Here is a 23401-nt window from a genome sequence, read left to right as displayed (position 1 = left end):
ACCAGGTACAGAAATCACAGGTTACTGCCAAACCCTCATTTCGGGGTGACCACCACCTTCCAAGCACTGCCCGCACCTCGCTGCGGGCCCACCCGTGTGAGCAGCGGCACCACGAGGGGCCGGGCGTCCTGTGAAGCCGGCGCTGGGCTCCGGCGGCTGGAGCGCATCTGGCCTCTGGGTGCACCGGCCAGCTGCGCGCGGGCGGCTCCCGCCTCTTCCCCGGGCGCCGGCTAACTTCGCTCGGCGGGCGGCGCTGCCCTCCGGAGCCCGCCGGGCCGCCTTTCCCGGAGCCTCGGGCGGCGCGAGCCCTGAGACTGCGGGGCGCCGCCGGCCCGCTCGCGACTCCGCCGTGTGGGGATGGCGCTGGCCGGCCGCGCCCGGGGGCCGCCGCTCTCGCCAACTCCTAGCGGCCCCGACCCGGGACAAACTTCTGGCTGAGGCGCAGCCCCGTGCACGGTCACCCCCGCCGGAAGCGCGTCCCGCAGCGGGCGAGGCAGCGGGGCCCGGCGGGAGAGGGGAGCCCGCCCCTCCGCGCCCTCGCGCGCGAGCGGGGGCGCCGGCGGCGGTGTGGGCAGCGGCGGCCGCCCCCTGGCCGAGCTCTCTCCCCGCGGAGCCCGGGCGCCCGGCGCGGCCAGCGGGGCGGCCGCTCACGCCCTCTAGCGGGCCGCGGGGCGCCGGGCGGCCGTGACGTGGGCGCTCCCTGCAGCCGGCCGGCGGGGCACCGCCAGTCAGTCGGGGAGCAAGAGCCCCGCGCAGAGGCGGCGCGGGCTCGGCCATCGGCGCGCCGCCGCTCGGGGGCTGGGCTCGGGCTGCCAGCGGAGGGGCGGAGGGCGGGCGCGGGCGGCCGCGGCCAGGGCCGGCGCCGGCGGCCAAGTCCCGCGTAGGGGCAGAAGAGCGACTGCGGTGCCGCCGCCCGAGCCTGGGTGGATTTGGGCTCGGCCGGCGCGCCCCGCGCTCCCTCTCGCAGCAGCGCCAGACGCCGAGCGGGGCCAGCGGCGGGGAGCCCGACGGGGACCCGCCACCCCTCGCCGCGGGAGCCCCCGGAGTTCGGACTTCTGCAACTGTTGGCACTTTCGGACGCTGGTTCCGTCGCGGCTGTTCACCCGGCTCTTCGCGCTGCCTGGCGCCGAGCCCGCGGTGGCCCCCCGCCCGGCGCTCCCCTCCGCCGCCCCGAGCGGCCCGCGCGCGCTCGGCAGCATGAGGACTCTTGGGACCGGCCTGGCGACTTTGGCCGGACTTTTGCTAACTGCGGCCGGGGAGACGTTCTCAGGTAAGCGGGGCCGTTTCTGCCGCCCCCGGGGCGCGCGCGGGGCGCCGCGGGGTCGGGGCGCCGGCTGCTCCCGGGGTCGACGGCCGCGGCAGGCGGCGGGTCGGAGCGGGGGCGCGGCGGGCCGGGCGCCGGGACCGCGGGGGTGGCCGGCGCTGGGCGGCGGCGGCGGGGAGAGCGGGCTCCGAGGACTCCGGCGGGCGAGGCGGCCAAGTCGGGAGCTCGAGCCCGGCACCTCGGCCCCCATCTCGGCGCGCGTCGCTTCGCGGCCTGGGCTCCTGCTCTCGCCGGATGGCCGCCACCCGGAGTCCCGGGCCGGCTCCAGGAGGAACAGCTTTGAAAACTTTGCCTGAAGTTCGGAGCTGCAGCCGCCGGGCCGCCGGGCGTGGGCGCTGCTCCGTCCTGCAGACCCGGAGCGGCGGGGTCAGGTGGCCGGTGTCCCGCGGCGCCGCGGGCGATTGCGGGGACCCAGCTCCAGCGCCGGCTGCGCTCGCTCGGCGCCCTGCCCTGCAGCTGCCCCCCGAAGGTCGCGGCCGGTGGCCTCGCTTCTGTGGGGGTGACCGGCGGCAGCTCTGGACAGCCTGGAGAGGGGGTTCCTTATCGGTTCCAGAGGGAGGAACCCGTGTCCAAGGAGCAGCCAGGGCCCTGACCGCCATAACCCTGCACGCCCTGCACCCCTGAGTCCCCACTTTTTTGCCCTCGAGGCGCAGCTCCGCGGCCCATGGCAACTGGTTAACCCTGCCCCCTGCCCGGGGGTCCCAAGTGGGAAGGAAAGGCAGTGGCAGAGCTTGCAAGTGTGTGTGTCAACTTGCGCGCGGGGGGCGTTCGGAGTCCGGAGACCCTAGTGGAGAGCACCTGTGGCCCCAAGGCAGGGGTCAGGTGTGGTGCGGAGCCCCGAAGGGCATTTGCATGGGTTCCCTCCAAATTGCCATAGGTACCTGGAGGACACACGTGGATGGATGACAAATGCTTGCACATTTCATTAGTTTGATGAGGGTCCGTGTACAGTGGTGGCATCGGGCTTCTTGTTTTGCTTTTAATAAAAAGCCCACTATTTAGTCTTACATTTGAGTTACGAAATAGATTTTATGTTTATTCGGAAGGAATGAGTATATTGGACTTGGTTTTTATTTTATTTTATTTTTTTTAATTTGATGGCGTCTTTTACTGAAAGTAAAATCCGTAGTTTAAACGTTGGAGATGTTTCTGTCTGTCCTGTGGAAACCCCCCCCCCCTTTTTTTTTCTTTTCTTTTTTCTTTTTTTTTTTTTTTACTTCTTGGAGTCCAAGATACACACAGGCACAGAGGGTTGTGTCTCTGTGCTGAGCTGCTGGACCCTTGACCACAGTTGGCTGCAGAATTGAAGTTGAGCTTTGTAGTTGGCTGATTGCTGTGTGCTGTGAAACCCAAACAGTCAAGTTCAATAGAGAAATACCCCCTTTTAAAATTAATACTTCCTTAACCGTTTTTGTAATTTTGCTTGCTCCAGAGAACTTAAATTGATACACTGCTATCTAATATAAAATTAACGCAGATTTTGGCCTGTGTTCTTTCTTATCAGTGAATTATGGGGGAGACAGGCTGATTTTATAAGTTTGCAACTCAGTAATATCAGAAACCAGGTGAGGGCCTTGGTGATAGTTTTCTCTTGAGTAAGACCCATAGCTCCCTGACTGGGATTTAAGTTAAGCTGTGTTAAATAGTGTTTGGATGGATTTTTTACTTTTTGTGCAGGGGGGGATGGTAAGAAATATTTATGTAGTTTAAACTATGGCCTCTCATACTTAAAAAGAATTTCAGCCTATGTAGCACTGATGTGTATCCTTATTAAGGCAGATTGAAATTATCAGTTAAACCTAAAGTAACTTTTATTAATAATTTACTAATTATTAAAAATTACTAAAATTTTTGTTTCATAGTAAATGTATTTTTTACTTGTTTGTTATCATACTGTTAATTAGACTGTGTGTGTATTTAATTGGGAAAGCCAGGTACCCTAGAATGTTAGTGGGTAAAGGGAAATGATGGACAGCATCCAAGAGAGTGCCTGGAAATGTTGAAATTAAAAAAAATTGAAGTTGGCAAATTTTGTGTGTGCAAGAATCAGATACATTACAGTGCATTATTGTTTTTTTCTATTTACATTTTAGGTATTACAGGTGTGAGGCATTTAATACTTTGGAAAAGTCAGCGTTTTTTTTTTCTATGTTGGGAAAGATAACCCTGGTGTTAATGAGTGACATGGGCACTTTTTATGATTCTTCTGGAAATTGTAGTAATTGACTGCTATTTATCTGATATGGAACTCAATTTCAGAAACCGAGGAGCTAGACTGTAAGCTCCTGGAGGGCAAAGTCAGTATTTGGAACCTTAGACCTAACAGGCACTCACTTGTTGAAGACTTCGCTAATGTGAATCCTGGTCATTTGCAAACATTTAAATTGTTCTTGAATTGACTGATACAGACAGCAGGAAGGGAGTCATTGTTGGATTTGACTTGTATTTTCCTTTCATTTGAAATTAACATTTTCCTCATGGGTTCTCTTTGGGTCACCCTATAGACTACATCGTGAGGTATTATGTAGTCAGGGGAGGTTTTTCTGTACAAGTAGGATTTATATATATGGTACTTTGCTATTCCCCTCTGCCTCCCTCTCATTCTTAAGTCCTCTTTTGGAATGGGTTTGGAATTAATATGATTATTAAGCAATCATTTTTAGAGGCAGTCACAGGCAATTAGGATATCAGGCATCTGAAATAGCATGCTAAATTTCTCGGAAGGAAAAAGGAAAAAGTAGGTTTTGGGTCCATGAGGCCTTTATTTATTGTAAGCGTAACATTTTAAAAACTGTTACTATAAATTAGTTTGATAGCATGCTGGAGGTTCACTTCTGACTTCTAGGCTTTTAATAGCCATTCAGAGTAACTTCTGTATAACCAGGCACAAGAAAGATATGAGGAAGTAAGTGAAATCACTTTACATTTGCTTGAAATTTTCTTTTCAGTAGTGAGAAGCCAAATAGCAGGCAAGTCATTCCTCTTTGACCCAGTTTCTTAAAAGCCAAAGTTGTAATATGTATTTTACAAGGAAGTCTTTAATTTTACGTTATAATGGGACTGTTGTGTTAAGTTCTGTTAAACAACCTTTGTTTTACAGAAATAGAAATACAAACAAATTTGGCCCTTTGTTTCTACTCTAGTATTTGGACTGGAATAAACCTCCGTATAACTATGAATTTTGAATGCCTATGGAGAATTTAAAAAATACCCTTTTTAGGCCATTTGTGGAAAATAGATGAGATCTAAAATAGCTGAAATAGTCTGTAGTTTAGTCAGTCTTACTGTACCAACGTTTAATTTCTCAATTTTGGTAATTTTACTATGGTCATGTAAGATATGAACCTTTGGGGAGGAGGGTGAAGCATGTACTTAAAATCTTTGTAAATTATTTTTGCAGCTTTCCTGTAAATTTAAAATTATTTCACAACATAAAACGTTAAAGTACCCTTTTCTAAGAGTGGAATAGGTTTAGCAGTTTGATTGTTCTTTCTTTTTTAGATTAAGGTAGTGATGACATTTTACATTGTTTAGGTGCTTTAATTAGATTAATAATTGGTTTGATGAAAATACTTCAAATTTAAATCAGCGAATATGAAAGAAATATGCCAGGAGATTTTTATAACATTTTTTAGTGTTGTGTGTATGTAAAGAAACATTGCTTAAGCATAATAAATAACTTGTTCTGATATGAGAAATTATAGGTTTTAGCATCTCATGTGTTCAAAGGATTATTTTACAGGTTTTCAGTACAGAATTTACTTGTATACAGTGATATGCAGACAGTTGTGTCGCTTGAGTAGTTCTAAATGCATTTTTCTTAATGAACAAATAATCTGAATTATGTCTTCAGATGGTATAAAGAATCTAGGTGATTCTTTAGTTACTTTTAAGGTTTATGTATTTCTGTGACAATTCTATAAAGATTATTTTCTTTATTTAAAATAATTGGACATTCTAGGAATTGACTGTCTTTGGTAGAGGAATTAAGGTACTTTAGTAAAGGAACTATGTTTTGGCTTAGGAATTCTTTTCTTTCACTTTTTGTTTTAGATTTTATTAAGCTTTTAAAAATGGGTCTGTGTTATCTAAATACCCGAAGACATAGTTTTTAGTAGGGGGGTGAGGCATTATAAGAAGTAGTTGTATACAGCTTCCACAATATAACATTTTTCTTAAGGGTGGTGTCTGCTATGCTATTTATTTCCAGATCTCTTTGATCAACTTTCCCACAGTTTTATATTTTAGTGTGCTTATTGTCTTTATGAATACAGCGTATCAGTAAGGCTATTTTATAGTAGGAGAAAGTTTAATTATCTTTTAAACTCATAAAAATTTAAAAAAAAAAGGTACAAAATAGTATAAATCTCCCATCATAAGAGAATGCAGCTTCTTAGAATCCGAAAATACTGCAGTGGTTTTTGGTTTAGTCATCAGAAAGCCTGAGTTTACACTATCGTTCAGAAAACCTCAACAGAGAAAAATAAGTAGGGCTGGTGTTGGGTGGGGAGCAGGGAAGATTTAGTCATCAACCTTGGTAATCTATACTCAGCTCCCCCCTCACCATTGGTGGGGTTACTGGCAAGACCAGGTCATAATTAAGGGATAGGAGTGTGTGAGAGAAAAATAAAAGAAGAAAACTGAGAAGGAAAGGGTTTGTGCGCTCAAACAGCATAAACAATATAAGTTCTGGAGATTCTAGCAGGGGAGGGTTGTGCCCTTACACTCTTTGTAAGAGGGTGGAACTTAGGGAAAGTTATGTGAGGGTAATCAGAAAGAACGACAGTATGCAGGTAGATCACACTGACATCCTGCACCCCAGTGGCTTTCGATGGCCTTGGGAGGACTAGGGTTACTGAGCCAGTGTTGTTGATGAACCGACTTTTAACCTGTTCTTCTCAAAACGTAGTGTGCTCTGGGCTACCTGAGTGGGCCTGCCAGTGCTGATTTCTAGGGCTGAGCCATGATGATTTTGATGTCAGGAGTCTTTGGAGGATCCTGCTGTATCCCCATGTTATCTTATTTTTGTTGCCACATTTTTAAAAAACATTTTTCTAACAGAACAGTTTTCCAAGTGTCGTCCTGTGACTGGCAGCATCTACATCATTTGGAACTTGCTCAGCATGAAGACTCTCAGCCCTGCCCTGACCTACTGCATCAGAAACTTGGCATCTGTGGAGGGGTGCAGTCTATGTTGAAACAAGCCCTCCTCAGGATTCTGATGCCCCATAAAGGTGTGAGCAGGAATGTTCCAAAAGAACTGGCATCATCCTCCTGCATTTTCAACCTTCCTGATAAAGAATAGCACTGAAGAAGACCTGGGATTGCAAGACCTGAAAGGGAATTAGGGGTAAAAATATAATTTCCATTCATGTACTTATTAGCCTCCTGATGAACACCATCAAAATTAAGAGCAGCTGTTGTGATTGTGCTGTGACTCTTAGACTGTTAGGTGAAATCACCAGCATGACATTTCAAATACTTTTTTTTTTTTTTAATCTAGGGAAGATATTGGATCTAGCCAGTTGCAAAACTTAAATGAAAAAAGTTTTTCTTAGCACAATGTAAAGTTTTAATTAAATTTTACACTAACGATTAGCCATTGGAAATTTCTCTGGGTTGATATTGTATATAGAAGATATTTGTTCACTTGTTGTAATAAATGCATAGCCCAATGTGCCTATCAGAATAATATCTTTAATTCTAGTAAATATTTATTGAGAACTTAACTGTTTGTAAGGCCCCTGTATGACCATGAGCCAGGAGCATTAGGATGGTAATGGGCAAAGATAAGAAAATATAGTTACCAAACTTTGAAAGTTGTGCATCTATTAAAAGTTTCAAAATCCACTGAAATGGAAATAATGGCTTTTTTTAGGAGAAAATTCGAAATCAATAAACATAAAATTTGGAATTTTAATGTAGAAATATAAACCATTTGGAGATACACTTGACCTCCAAAACGAGAATACACTTTTTCATTATGTGTCTCTTTAAAATACTGACAATGTGCATTCTAAAATAGAGCCTCATTTTTCTGTTAGCCACAAATGACAATCATAGCATCCTTGTCACTTCAAACTCTGTGTAAATAAAAGTGCTTGTGAAGTTATTTAACAGATTTATCTTGAAGATATTCTGGCCCTGCTTTCAGAGGCACAGCAGTGGAGTGCTTTCACCAGGCAGGCCAGCTTCCTGCATCTGCTCATCCTGCTGTGATCCCCATCTGAGCACTAGGTGTAGCTGCATCCCTAAACCCACCTTCCTGAGCCAGCAGAGGCCTGATCTTACCCACAAAGACTTCCTGGATTCATTCACTTACTGCTAAAGGATGGCACGCTATTTAGTGCCTGTCATCTGCTAGTATATGTGTCTCTAAATCTTTATTGTAAAATTAAATCTTTAGTGGAAGTTTTACTTCCACCAGTTATAGTTGTGGTTCAGCACTCACCCCAAAACAACTTTAGATTCCTCAGAGATAATCTTTTTCTTTTTTTCTTCCTTTTTCTTTTTTTTTTTCCCCCTGATTTTATCATATGTTGCTGCTATTCTATATATAGCCAGGGAACTAGAAATAGTCTATAACTGCCAACTAAGTAAGAGTTCATGCTGACCTTTGGGGACTCTCTACCAGGCCTTTTAGTAATGGACCAGGAAAGGCAGTGGAGTGAAATGCCAACATGTAAATGTGTAACATCCATGGCTTGTGTGCTGCACCTATATCTGCAGGAGGTTACATTACATCTTTGTCTTTTTTAGGTATGTAATTCAGGAAGTCATTAAAATTTGCATGGCAACATTGATTCAGTCAGTTTTTCTGCTACTACTCAAAGACTAATGAGTCATTAAGAACTTTTTATAAGAAGCACAGTGTTGGGTCCTGAGTTGGAATCTGATAGAGGTTGTGTCACTTACCATAGAACTGGGGTTCACAGGGGAGGGAGATGGCCTGGCAGGGAGAGGGCCATGATGGCAGCATATGCAGGGGGCAAAGAATGAGGGTAGGGTTGCCAAAATTGATACATTTTTTAGAACTTCCTTTGCAGGAAAGACCACTGGTTAACAGAATGATTTATTAGAAGAATACAACAGCCTAAGCAGAAGCAAAGCATTAGCTTTTTATGGGCTGCAAAGCGTAAAAGCTTATAGAGCATCATTTTGTTTTCAGATGGGTGAATATTCATTTTAATCTCTACTCTTCAGTATGCAGAAAGCAGATTTATTGCACTGATGGAAATGATATGTTTTAGTTTGGGTTACTGTGGAAGTCAGAGGACCCATTATTTCTCCCCTCCTGCTAGCTGTGGAATCAGAATAGGTTCGCAGGTGGCCTCTCACAGTGGGGAAAGGAAAGTGGACCACACCCTTCTTCCAGTCTATTTTTTATAGACCCTACTTGATATCGCCTCTCAGTTGAAGTAGTTTAAGACACTTTATATTATCTCATAGTCATATACTTGAAATGGACTCATTGTCATTTTTCTTTTGATATAAAATTCTGAGGTGGTCTAAAACATTCCTTTAAAAATAAATATGATAATATATAAAATGAGATTACTGAACAGTATATTAATTAATAAATGTTTGTTGAATGAATGAATGATTAAATAAAGTTTCCTTGGGGAAGAAAAACCTCAAATTACTTAGGTTTACTGCTTTTTTTTTGTCACTTTGTCACAGGTTTGACTTATTTAAACATTTGGAAATACTTTAAACAAATGGCCCAGGCTATGGGTTTTGTGCTAGGTACTCAACAATTCATAGGTGCATAGAAATAGTTATTATATTCAGAGGAAAAAAATTGTTGCCTTTTGTTACTTTAATAGTAATCCTATGATTTTCTCACTTATAATACAAATTTATACATCACCGATTCTATAAAGTAAAATTTGATATAATACTCATCATGAACAAATGAAAACGAGCATGCACATGGCAGGACTCTGATTTAGGAAGTTTTGACTTTAGTCACTGGTATATTAAAAAACAAAAACAAAAAACATGCTATCACCAGAAAGAAGTTCCATAGCAGGGAATAATATACCTATAATCTCTGCTGCTTTTATTTTTGATATAAAATTATATTAAATATACCTACACAGAGCTCAGACTTCATCGCATTAAGTTCATCTTTAGTATGGCAGGCATGCTCTCATTCCTTTTTCGTGCAGTATGTTATACTATCAACTGATGAAACTTAGTGAGAGATGTTGCCTTGACAGCAGTCTCATAAACTATGTTCTTTATTCCGCTGGTTTTTGACATCTAGATTTCTGAATGTGGTGTTGAAATCACCACAGTTACCCATTGACATTATAGCATGTGTTTTTGTCATGGGGCTTTTTGCCTATTATCTCTGTCAGTGACCATTTTCATTACACTTCTGTGAATTTTAGGAGATCCCCTACTGTTCTTTCTTGCACTGTGTTGTGGGTAGGGAGTCACTGCAGAAGCGCATCAAGAACCCTGTGTTCCTGACTGACCTTGGAGGGTTTAGAGTAGGGCCCTGTCCAGTCACGGAGGGGCGGGGACAAGTGACGGGTGTTAGGCAGTATCTTTGCTTTGGGAACCTTGGGGTATGGAAAGAAGGACCAAGCCTCCTCCTGGGGAGATCTGGTCTTTTTGATTCTACCATCAATACACCATGAAGTTTGGGCCTGTTATTTAATTTTTCTGAACCTCAGTTTTGTATTCTGGAAAAATACCTTGCAGAATTTTTTAAAGACTAAACAAAGAGGACCAACTCCGTGGTATTAGGAAGGCCTCAGGAGGTGACAAGGCTGTGTTTGTTCAGTTGTGAGGAAAAGAGAGGATCATGCTATTGTTTGTGTCCTTTGTTGTTTTAACCAAATTAATTTGTTGATTTTATAATCAGGTAAGGGTTGAATATTGGTGATTTCACATGGTTAAAACTAATAGATCTCCCAAGGCAAGCCTTTGACAATTGTGGTTCCTGGAGGCTATAAAAATGATATGTATGCAGAGGTTATACACACATGTAAGTTATAAATATATGGGCATTCTTAGATTTTAAAAGAACAAAAGCTGAAAATAGCATGATTATCACATCTGAATTGTCCCCAAGAAATGCCAACATTTGTCATTGTCATGGGAAGCAGTGTTGGACACCTGCATTAGAGTCACCTGAGGCTTTTTTAAAAAGATTCCTGGCACTACAGACACACTGAGTGGAGCCACGGAAACAGGTAGAGAAACACCTCAGATGATCTTGATACTCATTAACATGAAAGACTGCAGATAGGAAGTTAGCCATGACCCAGAGACCCTATTTTTTGCAGAACTGATCACATCTCTCCTGACTAGTGTTAAGAAAGCATCTAAGGATCAGTGTATTTGGTATACATTTTTACATACCAAATTGTAATTGATCAGAGAGTTTTTCTGTTATGGAGCAGAGGCTTTCTGGTGTCAGAAGAGAAAATGAATTGTACAACAATGTATTTTATAGAAACTTTTCTACCTGATACCCATCTTCCACTTGGTGACCTCTAGTAAATGTGATATCAGTCTGGAAGGTTTTGGATATCATAGTGAAAGAATAAAGACATTTCAGAGCAATCAGAACACAGATGACTATAGATTGGCAGGGAAATTTGTAGTAAAAGCCATGTTTTGATATGACTCATTCAGAGAATAACACAAGACAAGATAAAACTGGGAAGATTATATTCCAATACTTATTCCTTTATCTCATGATCATTGAAACAGATTGACACTATAGAATTATTGATCTTAGGGGCCTGATGAGCATGGCCTGACTTGGCGCTTTGTAATAGTCCCTAAAAAATACACATACCACAAAATGGACACATCAGTCTGTTAGTGCACGTGAAATTTCCAGTAGGTCATCATTTTGACCAAGGGAGAAAGGTGCTTGTTGAAATGTCATTTCTGGGAAGGGTGGCTCATTTAATCACCTTAAATATGACATCCTCAACTAGCTGTCACCTCGATCAGTTGATAACTTAGGTGTCAAATTTCTCACTTGTAAAATGAAGACATTTCATTCAAGGATCTATAAGGTCTCTCCAATCATTTAAACAAGTATGAGGATTGTCATCTACTTGTATCTTAGTTCAAATTAACTTGTCAGATAGTGTGGGGTAGGAGACTGGGACTTGACTCAGTGATATATATATATATATATATATATACACACATATATATATATGTATATATGTATATAAAGAGCAGGTTTATTAGGGAAGGGATAAAACAGTAAAAGACTTGCATAGACACAAGCGGGCAGGAAGAGCTTCCCCAGAAGGGACAGGTTTGCTAAGAGAGGCCTGCATGGTTGCAGGCAGGCGGCCTTGACAACAGGAAGGAAGCTGCTGCCCTGCAGAGGGAGAGAGTTGGTGAAAAGAGGCACCTGCATAGGCACAGGTGGGCCGTGGGAATGCTGCCTCAGTGGGTCATTTTTGATGAAAGAGGAAGGGAGAAATGTCTAGAACATTGGGTTTAATCTGAAAGAGTGTCTGATACAGCATGAAGTTGCTTACCAAAAGGAAGTGGATGCTGAAGGGATGTCAGAAAGATTTCAGATATTCACACATTGCCATAGGCTAACTCTGCTGAGAGAGGAAGCTCAGGCTTTTCTCTGTACTGCAGAATGTAATTGTCATTCACAGAGCCACCAAAGTCTGCACAAATGAGACTGGTTAGGCTGTGATTTTCTACTTAAATACTGGCAGTACAGATAAGCCTTATTTCAGGGGCTTAGAATTGAGTGATAACCATAAATTGAGCGCTAATGATGAATTAGCTACTGTCTGAGAGGGTATGATTTCTCAAAACTTGTTGCTGCCCAGTAGCTAATAAAAGCTTGGCTGAGGGAAATCTGTGGAAGCTTTGGGAGGTACAGCTGTCTCCATTGCTGACAAAGCAGGTGATCTGAGCAAGGGATACATATACTGTATACTATATCTCCTCCTCATACACACAGATGCAGGGCTGCTTTTTACTCAAGGATTTTTTTATTGGATGCCATCCACAGGCTTTGAGGTGTTCTGTAAGCAAAAACATTTCAAGTGGAGTGTTATGTCTGTTAGAAAGATGTTGGATGGTGTTTTATTAAATCATATAGAATCTTTATAATGACCTTCCGGGGAAATTTCTGTCTTGGTCTTAGTTCCAGGAAGGTGTGATCTCCTGCGAAGTTAATGTTTTCTTGTGGACACAGTGAATTGTATCATCCATCAAGTTTTTCTAGCAAACCAGATTCAAACATGTTTCATTGTGGTTAGAAGTTCTCGAACAGTAAACTTAAGTCAAAGCGGCCTTCTTCTGACAGGGGGTTTGTTTGCTCTTCTCTTAACAGAGAAGACTGTGGGTGGGCACAGGTGGTTCCAGGGGTTCAATTTAGTAGTCCCTGGAGACCTGAGTCTTCTTTTCTAAACATCATTCCTCTCTATGCAATTTTTCCAAGGGGCTGTAGGCTAAATTTTCCAGCTCCAAGCCCAGCAGAAGAGGGATGCTCTCTCCCAGTGGTACTCGCCTTTCCTGCTGTTGGGGTCGTGGAGTCATTTCACATCAGCTGTTTCCACTTTAATCTGACCCACCCCCTGGACCAAGCACATGGAATAAGAGCGGGAAATGGGCTGTTAACAGCTGAAGCAAGCAGATGCTGACTAGGCAAAAAAGGAACACAATGATTCTACTGAAGATCTGTTAGATAGAACATCACTTTTGGTGCCTTCTCTTGGCCTGATTCTTAGTCTCTTCTCTCACTTTTCTCATCTCATTCTAATTTAGTTTTCGGTATTTTATATGGCATTATAAATATATTAAGCCTTTTTGGAACAGGGCAGTGGTGGCTGAAAATGAATGAATCCTGAATTTTAACAGTGTTCCCAATACAACGTTTTTTTGGTGTGTATTTCTTTAATTTCTTAGTGACTCTTTGAAGCACATTCATGACCTGCTGAAATGATGAACACATGAATGGGAAGACAGTATGGAGTTTACTGCCTAGTTCAGTAGTTTTCCACCTTGTTTCTTTATAGCATTAAAATGTTTTGGTTGAGTATATACACACAATGGAATATTACTCAGCAATCAAAAAGATAAACACATGCAATTTGCAGCAACATGGATGGAGCTGGAAGGGATCATGCTCAGCGAAATAAGCCAGAAAGAAAAAGAAAAATACCGGATGGTCTCATTCATAGCAGGAATCTAGAAAACGTAAATAAGGGACCAGGAAAATGAATAACTATAAGAAAGAAAAAATCAAAATCAACAAACAACTATGAACCAGAGACACACTATGGGGGGGGGAGAGCGGGGAAAGGAGAGATTGGGGTCAGAATAAGGGGGGTGCAATTGTATGGGGAATATAAAAATTAAAAAAAAATTAAAATGTTTTGTTTGAGTACAATTTTATATAGGTAGAAAAACATAAATATCTTCTGGTTAAACAAAATTTTATGTGGCCAGATTAAAAGAAAGACTCTGTAGGGGCAGGACAGGCCACAGTGCAGGTTTTCTAATATCCAGCAGACAGGGTAAAGGAGGAGTCAGAGTCCTCAGTGGCTTTTGCAGGTCTTTTATTTAGATTTGCCAGGCACATGGCAGGCAGGGTGCTGGGGGGCCGGGAGGCTGGCAGTCCTCCCAGCCCCCAGCAAATCCTCACTTTATCTGGGCTCTCCGGTGATCTCTGCTTCTGCTTCTGCTTCTTTGCTTCTCTCTTGGCTTCTCTTCGGATTCTGCTGCTGCTCCTGGCATCCCTGTGACACCACCCTTGAAAACCCAGTCTCAGCCCAGGTGAATCCCATCTACCTATGCCCACACCCTATTCCAGGTGCCCGCCATCAGGCATGCATTCAGGACCGCAAGGATCCATCATCTATCCTGATGGCAGGAGGGCAGAAAAGCCTGACATTTTTCCTTACCCTACAGTCCACCGCCTCAGGGTTTTCTGCCATATAGTCTTCATATATACAATTTTCTTATCAAACAAACAATGCAGCCATGGCCCACAAAAGCAAATACATCACAATATAACAACAAAATACAACAGAACACAAATAAGTCCAGGCAGGGCACCAACCTAGTGGCAAAAGACAATTATTGGTACCAGCAGATGAGCCACCAAATCTGCTGCCCAAGGCACTGCTCATACGAGGGAGAAGAACCACTCACGGCATCTACTGTAACACACCAGGAGCCGTCGGGCTTCCTGGCCTTTTCTGGCTGTAGTCTCGGCTACAAGCCACACACCGCATACACCCCCAGGATGCACTAGCTCTGAGATTGGCGATTCTATTCTGTTGGGGGTAATCGCCAACCCCCAGGGTTTCTGTCTGCAGTCGCACCAACATTCGGCCTTCATAGCCACCAATGCAACACGCAGACCCCTGCACTCAGGCAAACCCACTGCACAAGCACATAGGTCAGGGATCCAAACTCTACATTCAGTTGGGCTCCACCCCAAGCCACGTTCCCCACCCATCCCCCAAGGACCGGTTCCTCAGCTCCTTACCTTCACTAGAGAACAAGCAGGGCATCACCCACAGGTGATTTTACAAGACTCACTGGACTTCCTCAGCTTACTTAGTGCTTAACAGCTGCTCAGGGCTTCGCAAACTCAGCATCAGCACCAGCTTTTGCCTTCTCAGTTGGCTTTTCTCCTCCGCCTAGCTTCTGGGCATACACAGGCTGCTTTTGGCCATCAAGGCCCGCTGGCCACCCCCAGATTCCCATCTCCTGGGGTGTACAAACAATAGCATCCTCCCCCAGGGTCCCAAAATCTTAACTTGCCAAAGTTCCTCCACCTTCTGGCAGGATTGTCAGTCCAAGTTCATCAGTCCATCAGTCCAAATCCATTAGGCCTCTCCCTGGCATCAGCACTGGTGAGCTCCAAATCGTGGTCCTTTCCTCCCCGACGATTCTTGCTGCCTCAGGGGTCATTGGCTGGTCCTGTCAAGCATCTCCTCCTCCAGCTGAGGTCTCGTCCTATAGCTCCCGGACCGTGTCCACCTTCTGTGCCGCCATGGCGCCTCCAGTGTCGTCACAGGCAAACACAGTCTGTTACAACTCCTTGGTCTCTCCAGGTCTTCGGAGGGCTCCATACCCATTTACATGGATCATCTTGCCAACTAACGCCAATTGTAAGGCCAGGACAGGCCACAGTGCAGGGTTTCTAATGTCCAGCAGACCGGGTAAAGGAGGAGTCAGAGTCCTCAGTGGTTTTTGCAGGTCTTTTATTTAGATTTGCCAGGCACATGGCAGGCAGGGTGCTGGGGGGCCGGGAGGCTGGCAGTCCTCCCAGCTCCCAGCAAATCCTCACTCTATCTGGGCTCTCCGGTGATCTCTGCTTCTGCTTCTTTGCTTCTCTTTCGGCTTCTCTTCGGCTTCTGCTGGCATCCCCGTGACGCCGCCCTTAAAAACCCAGTCTCAGCCCAGGTGAATCCCATCTACCTCTGCCCACACCCTACTTCAGGTGCCCGCCATCAGGCATGCATTCAGGACCGCAAGGATCCATCATCTATCCTGATGGCGGGAGGGCAGAAAAGCCTGACATTTTTCCTTACCCTACACTCTCCAAATTGGGAAACAAGACGGATGGTTAGCTATTGTCCTGTAATAAACCACACCCAAACTTGGTGGTTTATAATGGTCACCATTTGCTGTTTTTCTTCTTTGGATGATCTACCTATCGAAGTTGAAGATGATCTAACTATCCAAGTTGAGCTTGGTGTGTGAGCTTTATGTGTGTATCTCCACTCTGCTGATCTGATTGGACAGTCAGTTTTGGGGCTCTTCTGGCTGTATGCTGAATTAGGATGTTCTTGGGACAGTACTGATCTTTTCCATGTGGTCTTTCACCATTTAAATAGGGAGTTCTAAAGAGAGATTGGAAATATGCCAAATCTCTTGAGTCACATGTAGTAAGGGCACATGGTCACATCTACCTTATTCTTCTGGCCCAAGTCAGTTACAAGGCCAGCCTAGAATCAAAGGTGTTAAATAGACCTCACCCCTTGGTATGTGGCACCACATTATACAATGGGTAGAGGATTGGGCTCCACTCAGGTGTCTGCCAGGACATGCAGCCTGTGCCCTCAGATGTCTCTGTTTTGTAGAACACAGTTGGGGAATTACTGGTAGCATGGGAAAAAAACCAGGATTTAGGATGAAGAGACTACATTCAAGGCCCACCCTGCCTGCTGCTTAGTGCTATCTCAGAGAGAAGTTGTTTATCCTCATTGAACTCAGACTCTTATCTGTAAATTGGGTCATTTCAATTGCATTCTGAGTCATAGATTTGCCTCAGAGATAAGATTTGATAATGGGCTGTATAAAAAGAAACTAACAAATTGGTAGGTCTCTGGTTATACTCTGAGTGTGATAACTGATTAAACCTGAATTCTCTTGGCGACTGAATCATTTATCAGATGTGAAGTTGTCTTTCTGCAGCTGGTTTCTTCATCTGTGAAAAGGGGTGAAGTCTGCCCCCTTACATTCTATGGGAAACTTGTGCCCAGTCTGTCACCACCGCCTTCTTCTGAGAGCCCAAGGGCGTGCAGTAACCATGAGCCACTACCTCATATATTTCCTTTATGTCTGCAAGTGTCAAAGGGTGTGGTTTTCCCCCAGCCCCAGGTTTTCTTCCATTTATAATCTGATTCATAAGCTTGTTGGCATTTCCTCTGATTTCCTAGGAACAAGGGAAAAGGAAATATGAATGTTGCATTCCACCTAGGCATTGGGTGCTTTACATATTATTTACACCAAGGCAATCCTACAAGGTGACAGTGGAGTTACTTCTGTATTTTATGGAACTGAGACCCCACACAATCCTGCGTGTCATGCAGACAACGGGTCCCCAGTTGTTTGTGGATCTCAAAGTGCTCCTTTCCTCAAGTGCCTGTTGGGCCTGTGTTCCTGTTACTACTCACTGTGCCCAAAGCACATGCCTTAATTTTTGAATGTGCTTAAGTATTTGGTACAATTTCTCATGTTGATGTTAAAAATAATTGTAAAGTTGGCATAGCTCAATAGTGCAGTATTGTTACTGCTATTTTCCTGCCCTCCGAAGTAGTAAGTTAGAAGAAAATGCATTAAGTAGCTTGAATGAAATTAATTGCTTAGAGGCATTATCTATATTTTTTCTACCAGAGTAGAGGGAGAGCAGAATGTTGTCTGTGGTTTCAAATCCTCTAGATAGGTTTGTGTTTTTGTAATTTGTTGTGTTTAGCACCTGGAGGTTTGATTGAGGTGAAAGGTATATAGTCCACTGCAAATCTCTTGTCTGTGTGCGTAAGTGGGCTCAGGGCAAAATGTCACTAAGGTCAGAGATAGTTTATTTTAAGACCATTCATTTCAGGTAGAGGTGGGCAGGCCTTTGGAGATTGATGCTAATCACCTTCTTTAAAACAAATTGCATTTTGTTTTAAGGTTAGACAAAGGCATAGAAAGCCTGTATGTAGATTCATATTTGAAAGATGTGAAACAGTCCAATGAGTTGTATCTAATTGCAGTCACCAGGGGAAAGAATTATTTGATATAGAATAGACTATAGAGATTATGCACTTTGATTACTTACTTAAATCACTTTTTGTAACCTTGTGGGGAGAATTATACTAAAGTAAACTGCATTAATAAAAGTAGAATAAGTGGACATTAAGGGAATATAGACTCTTCACAGTGATTTTTTAAAAATTATGGGATACAGACTTTTTACCAAGATTATTTATAAAATGTTGGTCATTATCAACAGATACATATTGTATGTAAGTACTTACTTGGGAAGATTCTGGAGCAGCTGGAGATAAAATGAGGTGGTTTGCTTATTGTGAAGGATGAGGGAGATTATAGAACTGGACCATAGTGTTCTTCTGTTTGGTTCTGCTATCATGTGGCTTGTCGTTTGGGACATGTCTTGTGATTATTGCTCAAGTCTTTTTTCTTGGCATGCTTTCTGAATGCAGATTGTTCTATTCTGGACCATTATCACCAGCCCCAAGATTTATTGGTTTATACCTCAGTTCTATAATCTAAAACTGAACATGGGTGGGAAATCCTTAATGACTGGAATCATAGTCATGAGTCGTTTGCAAAGCATATTGTTTTCCAAAAATTAAGTAACTCCTAGGACTCATAGTGAAATGAGGCAGGGTGAAGTCCTTCTGCCATAGGAGGTGGCTGTGCCTTCATGGGGAGAGGACTCAGCTGGAATTCTGTTTTGAGGCTTTGGGGGTGGGCCTTGTGGGGTACCAAGACTATAATAAGGGTGTCCTCAATGAGGTTTCGCTCACAGAAAAACTTGAGGGCTATCCAGTTCAGCCCTCAATATCAAGCAAGGGAGCTTAAAGGTGCATCTGCAGGAAAGACTTTGAGGCAGGTCTCTCCCAGTTGAGCTTGCAGGGCCTCCCTCTGACAGGACTGCAGCTAGCCAGTGATCTTAGGAGCTGCCTGTGAATCCTGTGGACATTCTTTAGGCATTTAGAGGGAAGGCAGAGAAGTAACCTCTAAGTGTTATCTTTGTTTTTCTTTTAAAATGGGTGGCCTTGTAAGCAAGTGAGTTTTTGAAGGCAATGGGCACCTACTTAGAGTAGACTCACAGGGAAAAGGGCTGGAAAATTGGAGAGAGGAACAAGCTGTTAATAGTTTATTTTCCTTTTTTTTTTTTAATTAGAAGATTGTGTTGTTGGTGACTTGACTTCTTTTCCTTGTTTCCATGCTGTAGACTGTGTTTGCTGCTATATTTAAGGATGAATGTGTGTGGGATGGGAATTTAGGCAGCAGTTTGAGAAGTATGGGGTTTTAGAGAAAGTTCATGAATAGAAAACTTGGCTTCTTTCATTCTTACACATATCACCCTCCTAGGCTTTCCTTTTTCTCCTGTTTCTTCTTTCCTTCTCTCCTCTTCTCTATCTTCAGCTAGTGTTATAGGTGAGTTTTAAAAGAAAGTGGTTAATTAAATATCCCTGCCCCTACACTGTCACCACTCCTGTTGAAGTGGAGTTAGCAGAGCACAAGCTACACGCATGCTGTTTTTCCTCAGAAGGGTGTGTACAGGACAGTGAGTGTTGATCCAAATAGATGAAAGTAGTAAAAGTGTTGCTTCTCCATGCCTGTGTCAGGCGCTGGCTGGTGCTTTATTTACTTCAGTTCTAGATAGCACAGCTGTACTTAAGGGTAAAAGTATTATAAACAAAAGAACAATGCCGCTTATTGAATACTTAAAATGTCTAGGCATTATTCTAAGTGTGTGTGTGTGTGTGTTAATAAAACCAACCTAATTCAACACTGATTGCCACCTAAATTCTCCCTATTTTATAGGCCTAGAAATAAAGCTCAGAGGCTAAGCAAATTGACCAAGCTCGGGCAAGTTGTAAGGTTAAGGCTGAGGTTTGAACTTGTTTAGCCTGACTGGAATCCACAAAGCTCCTCCTAGTTGTTGCAGGAGTCACTCTTAGAATCACTTTGTACACACCGTGAATTTAACTTGCTTCTGTTTGAAGATCCTGGATCTTTCCTGTGTGTGTCTTTGGATTGGTTCATTAGGAGTCGAAGGAGATAAATGGATGGCTCAGGCATAAAGGGTATCCTTGGCCCCTGAAGAATAGGATTAGGGAATTGAGGAGAACTCTAGTGTTAGGTAAGTTGGATAACTGTTAGATAGGTGTTACCAAGGTGAAACTTCTATTTTAGAGGACAGCTTTCAAAACAGAGCCCACACTTGGTTCTACTCATTTTGAAAACTATGCTATAATGTAATTAGCAAAATTGTTAAGGTCAGAAGCAAAATATGAGATAAATACTGCTTTAAGAGATCCTTCTCTAGAGAAATGTTTTTTTCTGAGTAAGTAGCTGAAGCTGATAAGTTCCGGAAATAGTGGGACATTGAATCAGGGCAGCTTTCTGAATTTTATGCTGTGAATCTAGTCAAAGAATTTTAAGAAATGGATACTCCCTTGCATATTGATAAGTTCACATATGGAATTTTACATGATATGTTTATACAGTTGAGAAGATTTACCTCCTATGGTAAAAGTTGATATTTTAAAAATAAAAACTTTTAAAAAATATTTTATAGGCATCCATAAGAAACAGAATCCATGGGCCTCCCTGTGGTGCAGGTGGTTGAACGCAGCGAGGTGAAGCTGTCCGCAGCCTCTGCAGTGCTGGTTCATACCCGCCGGCCTCAGAGCAACCCACATGGAGAGCCAGACCTTTCCTGTCTCGCCCGCTGCTCCCCTCAGTGGTGTATTTCTTCATTCTGCCTGTTCTGTTCCCCGCTCTGTCTCTGGTGAATCCTCCCCGCTCCTGCGCATATGGCCTGTACCCCGGCTCTTGTATAAATAAAATAAAAAAAAAATCTTAAAAAAAAAAAGAAACAGAATCCAAATACCTAAAGGTTTTGATATCCTCTTTTTTCCATTTAAAAATATATAAATAAGCTTTTATTTCATTGAGAGCAACTTTACCACCTTAATTTTTAATCTTTGAATGGGTATCTATATTTTATTTCTCCATAGAATCTTATCCTGTTATAACATGTATAAGTTTGGAAATCTTTTATTCATCACTTGTCAAACTTCTCTGTATCAAAGTATATATAAAATTGAAACTTTAATCTATTTTTCCTTTTATGGGATCAAAAACTAAGTGGTTAATTTTACCTAATTGAATTATCACTGAAATTATTAGTATATAATTGATTTTTTTGATTTTGGGGGATTTTTCAAAAAAATTAATTATTTTTAAAATTTTTTACATCATTATTCATTTTTAACAATGTTTGCTTCCCCCCACCCCCTCAGGTGTAGTCCTCATAGAGCTTCCTTCAACAATGCACCCGTGCACCATCACCTCAGTCCCCTGTGCTCCTCCCTCCCTCCCTTTGATCTCTCTCTTGCCTCCTCCCCTGCAGTATGTCTCTGATTTATAATTGTCCATTTTTGTTTTGTACTGTTATTATATTTTTACACTGATGTCTTATTTAATAAGGCTCCCGTATATTCCTGCTATAAGTGAAACCATCCGATAGTTTTCTTTTTCATTCTGACTTATTTCACTGAGCATAATTCCTTCTAGCTCCGTCCACATTGCTGCAAATGGCATGAATATCATTTTTGATTATTGAATAATTCCATTTTGTATATATACCACACCTTCTTGATCCAGTCATCTATTGTTGGGCATTTGGGTTGTTTCCAGATTTTACCTATTATAAATAGTGCTGCAATAAACACAGGGGTACAGGTGTTCTTTTGAATCAATGTTTTGTGTCACTTGGGTAGATCCCCTAGGAGTAGAATTGCTGGGTTATATGGTAGCTCCACATTTAGTAGATGGAGGAGCCTCCAGACAGCTTTCCATAGTGGTTGGACCAGTTTGCACTCCCACCAGCATTGTAGGAGAGTTCCTTTTTCACCACATCCTTGCCAACATTTGTTGTTGCTTGTTTTTTTGATATGTGCCATTTTTACTGGTGTAAGGTGGTATCTCAATGTGGTTTTGATTTGCATTTCCCTCATTATAAGGGATGTTGAACATTTTTCATATACCTGTTGACCATTTGCACTTCCTCTTTGGAGAAATGTCTTTTAAGTTCTTCTGTCCATTTCTTGACTGGATTATTTATTTTGTTTTTGTTGAGTTGTGTGAGTTCTTTGTATAACTTTGTGATCAGTCCCTTATCAGTTGACTAGAGTGCAAAGATTTTTTCCCAATCAGTGGGGTATCTCTCTGTTTTGGTTAATTTCTCTTTTGCTATACAGAAGCTTTTCAGTTTGATGTAATCCCAGGTATTTATCTTTTCCTTGACTATCTTTGCTTTGGGTGATGAGTCTTTAAAGATGTTATTGCAATGTATATCTTGTAGTGTTTTACCTATATTTCTATATATTTTCTGGTTTCAGGTCTTATGTCTAGTTCTTTTATCCATTTTGAGTTGATTTTTGTTCACGGTGAGAGGTAGTGGTCTAGTTTCATTTTTTTGCATGTGGTGGTCCAGTTTTCCCAGCACCATTTATTGAACAAACTGTCCATGTTCCATTGCATGTTCTTTGTTCCTTTGTCAAAGATCAGTTGTCCAAATAAGTGTGGTTTTATTTCTGGGCTCTCTATTTGGTTCCATTGTTCTGTGTGTCTGTTTTTGTTCCAATACCAAACTGTTTTAATTATTATGGCTTTGTAATATAGTTGAAGCTTGGAAGTGTGATACCTCCTTTCTCCTTTGTTTTCATCGGTAAGGCTTTGGCTATTGGTGGTGTTTTGTGGTTTCATATGAATTTCATCTAATTGAATCATTTTTGAATCAACTGGGCTACAAACAATTATTTCATATCTGTGTGTAGATATTACACAGTACTAAACAGGGTTTACCACCATATCTATTTATATTTTTATGAATATGCTGAGAAACTTTGTCTATGTAACTAGGTAAATAAGACTAGAAAATTTTTGTTGTAGTTGTAATAGTCCCAATTGGAATTATTTTCATGTTACAGAAATTTCACGTTACAAAATTTATGTTGAGGTCGTACATTGGAAATTATTTTTTTTAATTTTTATTTAATTTATTTGTTTGTTTGTTTGTTTATTTGTTTATACAAGCACTGGGTACAGTCAGAAGCGCGGGAGGGTGAGAGAATTCACCAGAGCCAGAGCAGGGAGCAGAGGAGGCAGAGTGACGAAATACACTGCTGAGGGGAGCAGCGGGCAGCAGGAGAGGTCTGCGCGCCATGTGGGACCCTCCTGCTGTGGCCGGGGAGCAGCCGGGGATCTAACCGGCGCCGCAGAGGCCGCGGGCAGCTTCGCAACCCAGCGCTCAACTGCTGCGCCACCGGGGAGGCCCGGAAATTATTTTTTATGACCTATAAACTGACATTTTCTATTTTATTCTCAAAATTGTTTAAAACAATTCTTAAAATTGTTTAAAGTAAGAAATTGGAAACCAACTAGTCTCTTAAGGATTTGCTGTCCAGTCATGCATCTTTTCATTTGCTGGGAAATAAATCAAATAGAGCAAGTAGACCAAGATTCATGAATGACTATTAATTAAACCTGTTATTTTTTAACTTAAAGACACCACATATGGAA

General features: G+C 42.8%; 1 protein-coding gene across 5 annotated transcripts in view; it reads left to right on the top strand.

The window, feature by feature from the left end:
- Positions 1 to 1131: 1131 nt before the first annotated feature.
- The window catches only part of PTPRM (protein tyrosine phosphatase receptor type M), a gene marked incomplete at its 3' end in the record, with an annotated part of 796072 nt that continues 773802 nt past the window's right edge, over positions 1132 to 23401 (top strand). For all 5 annotated transcript variants that reach the window (XM_084252855.1, XM_084252854.1, XM_084252853.1 and 2 more), the window contains exon 1: positions 1132 to 1270. In XM_084252855.1, coding sequence (XP_084108981.1) covers positions 1198 to 1270 — 73 coding nt within the window. In that variant the 5' untranslated portion in view covers positions 1132 to 1197. The remainder of the gene's footprint in view (positions 1271 to 23401) is intronic.

Source organism: Talpa europaea, assembly GCF_964194135.1.
Source record: "Talpa europaea genome assembly, chromosome: 13".
Lineage (NCBI taxonomy): Eukaryota > Metazoa > Chordata > Mammalia > Eulipotyphla > Talpidae > Talpa > Talpa europaea.
The sequence above is the reverse complement of the archived record's forward strand: the minus strand, read 5'-3'. Positions and strand labels throughout refer to the sequence as shown.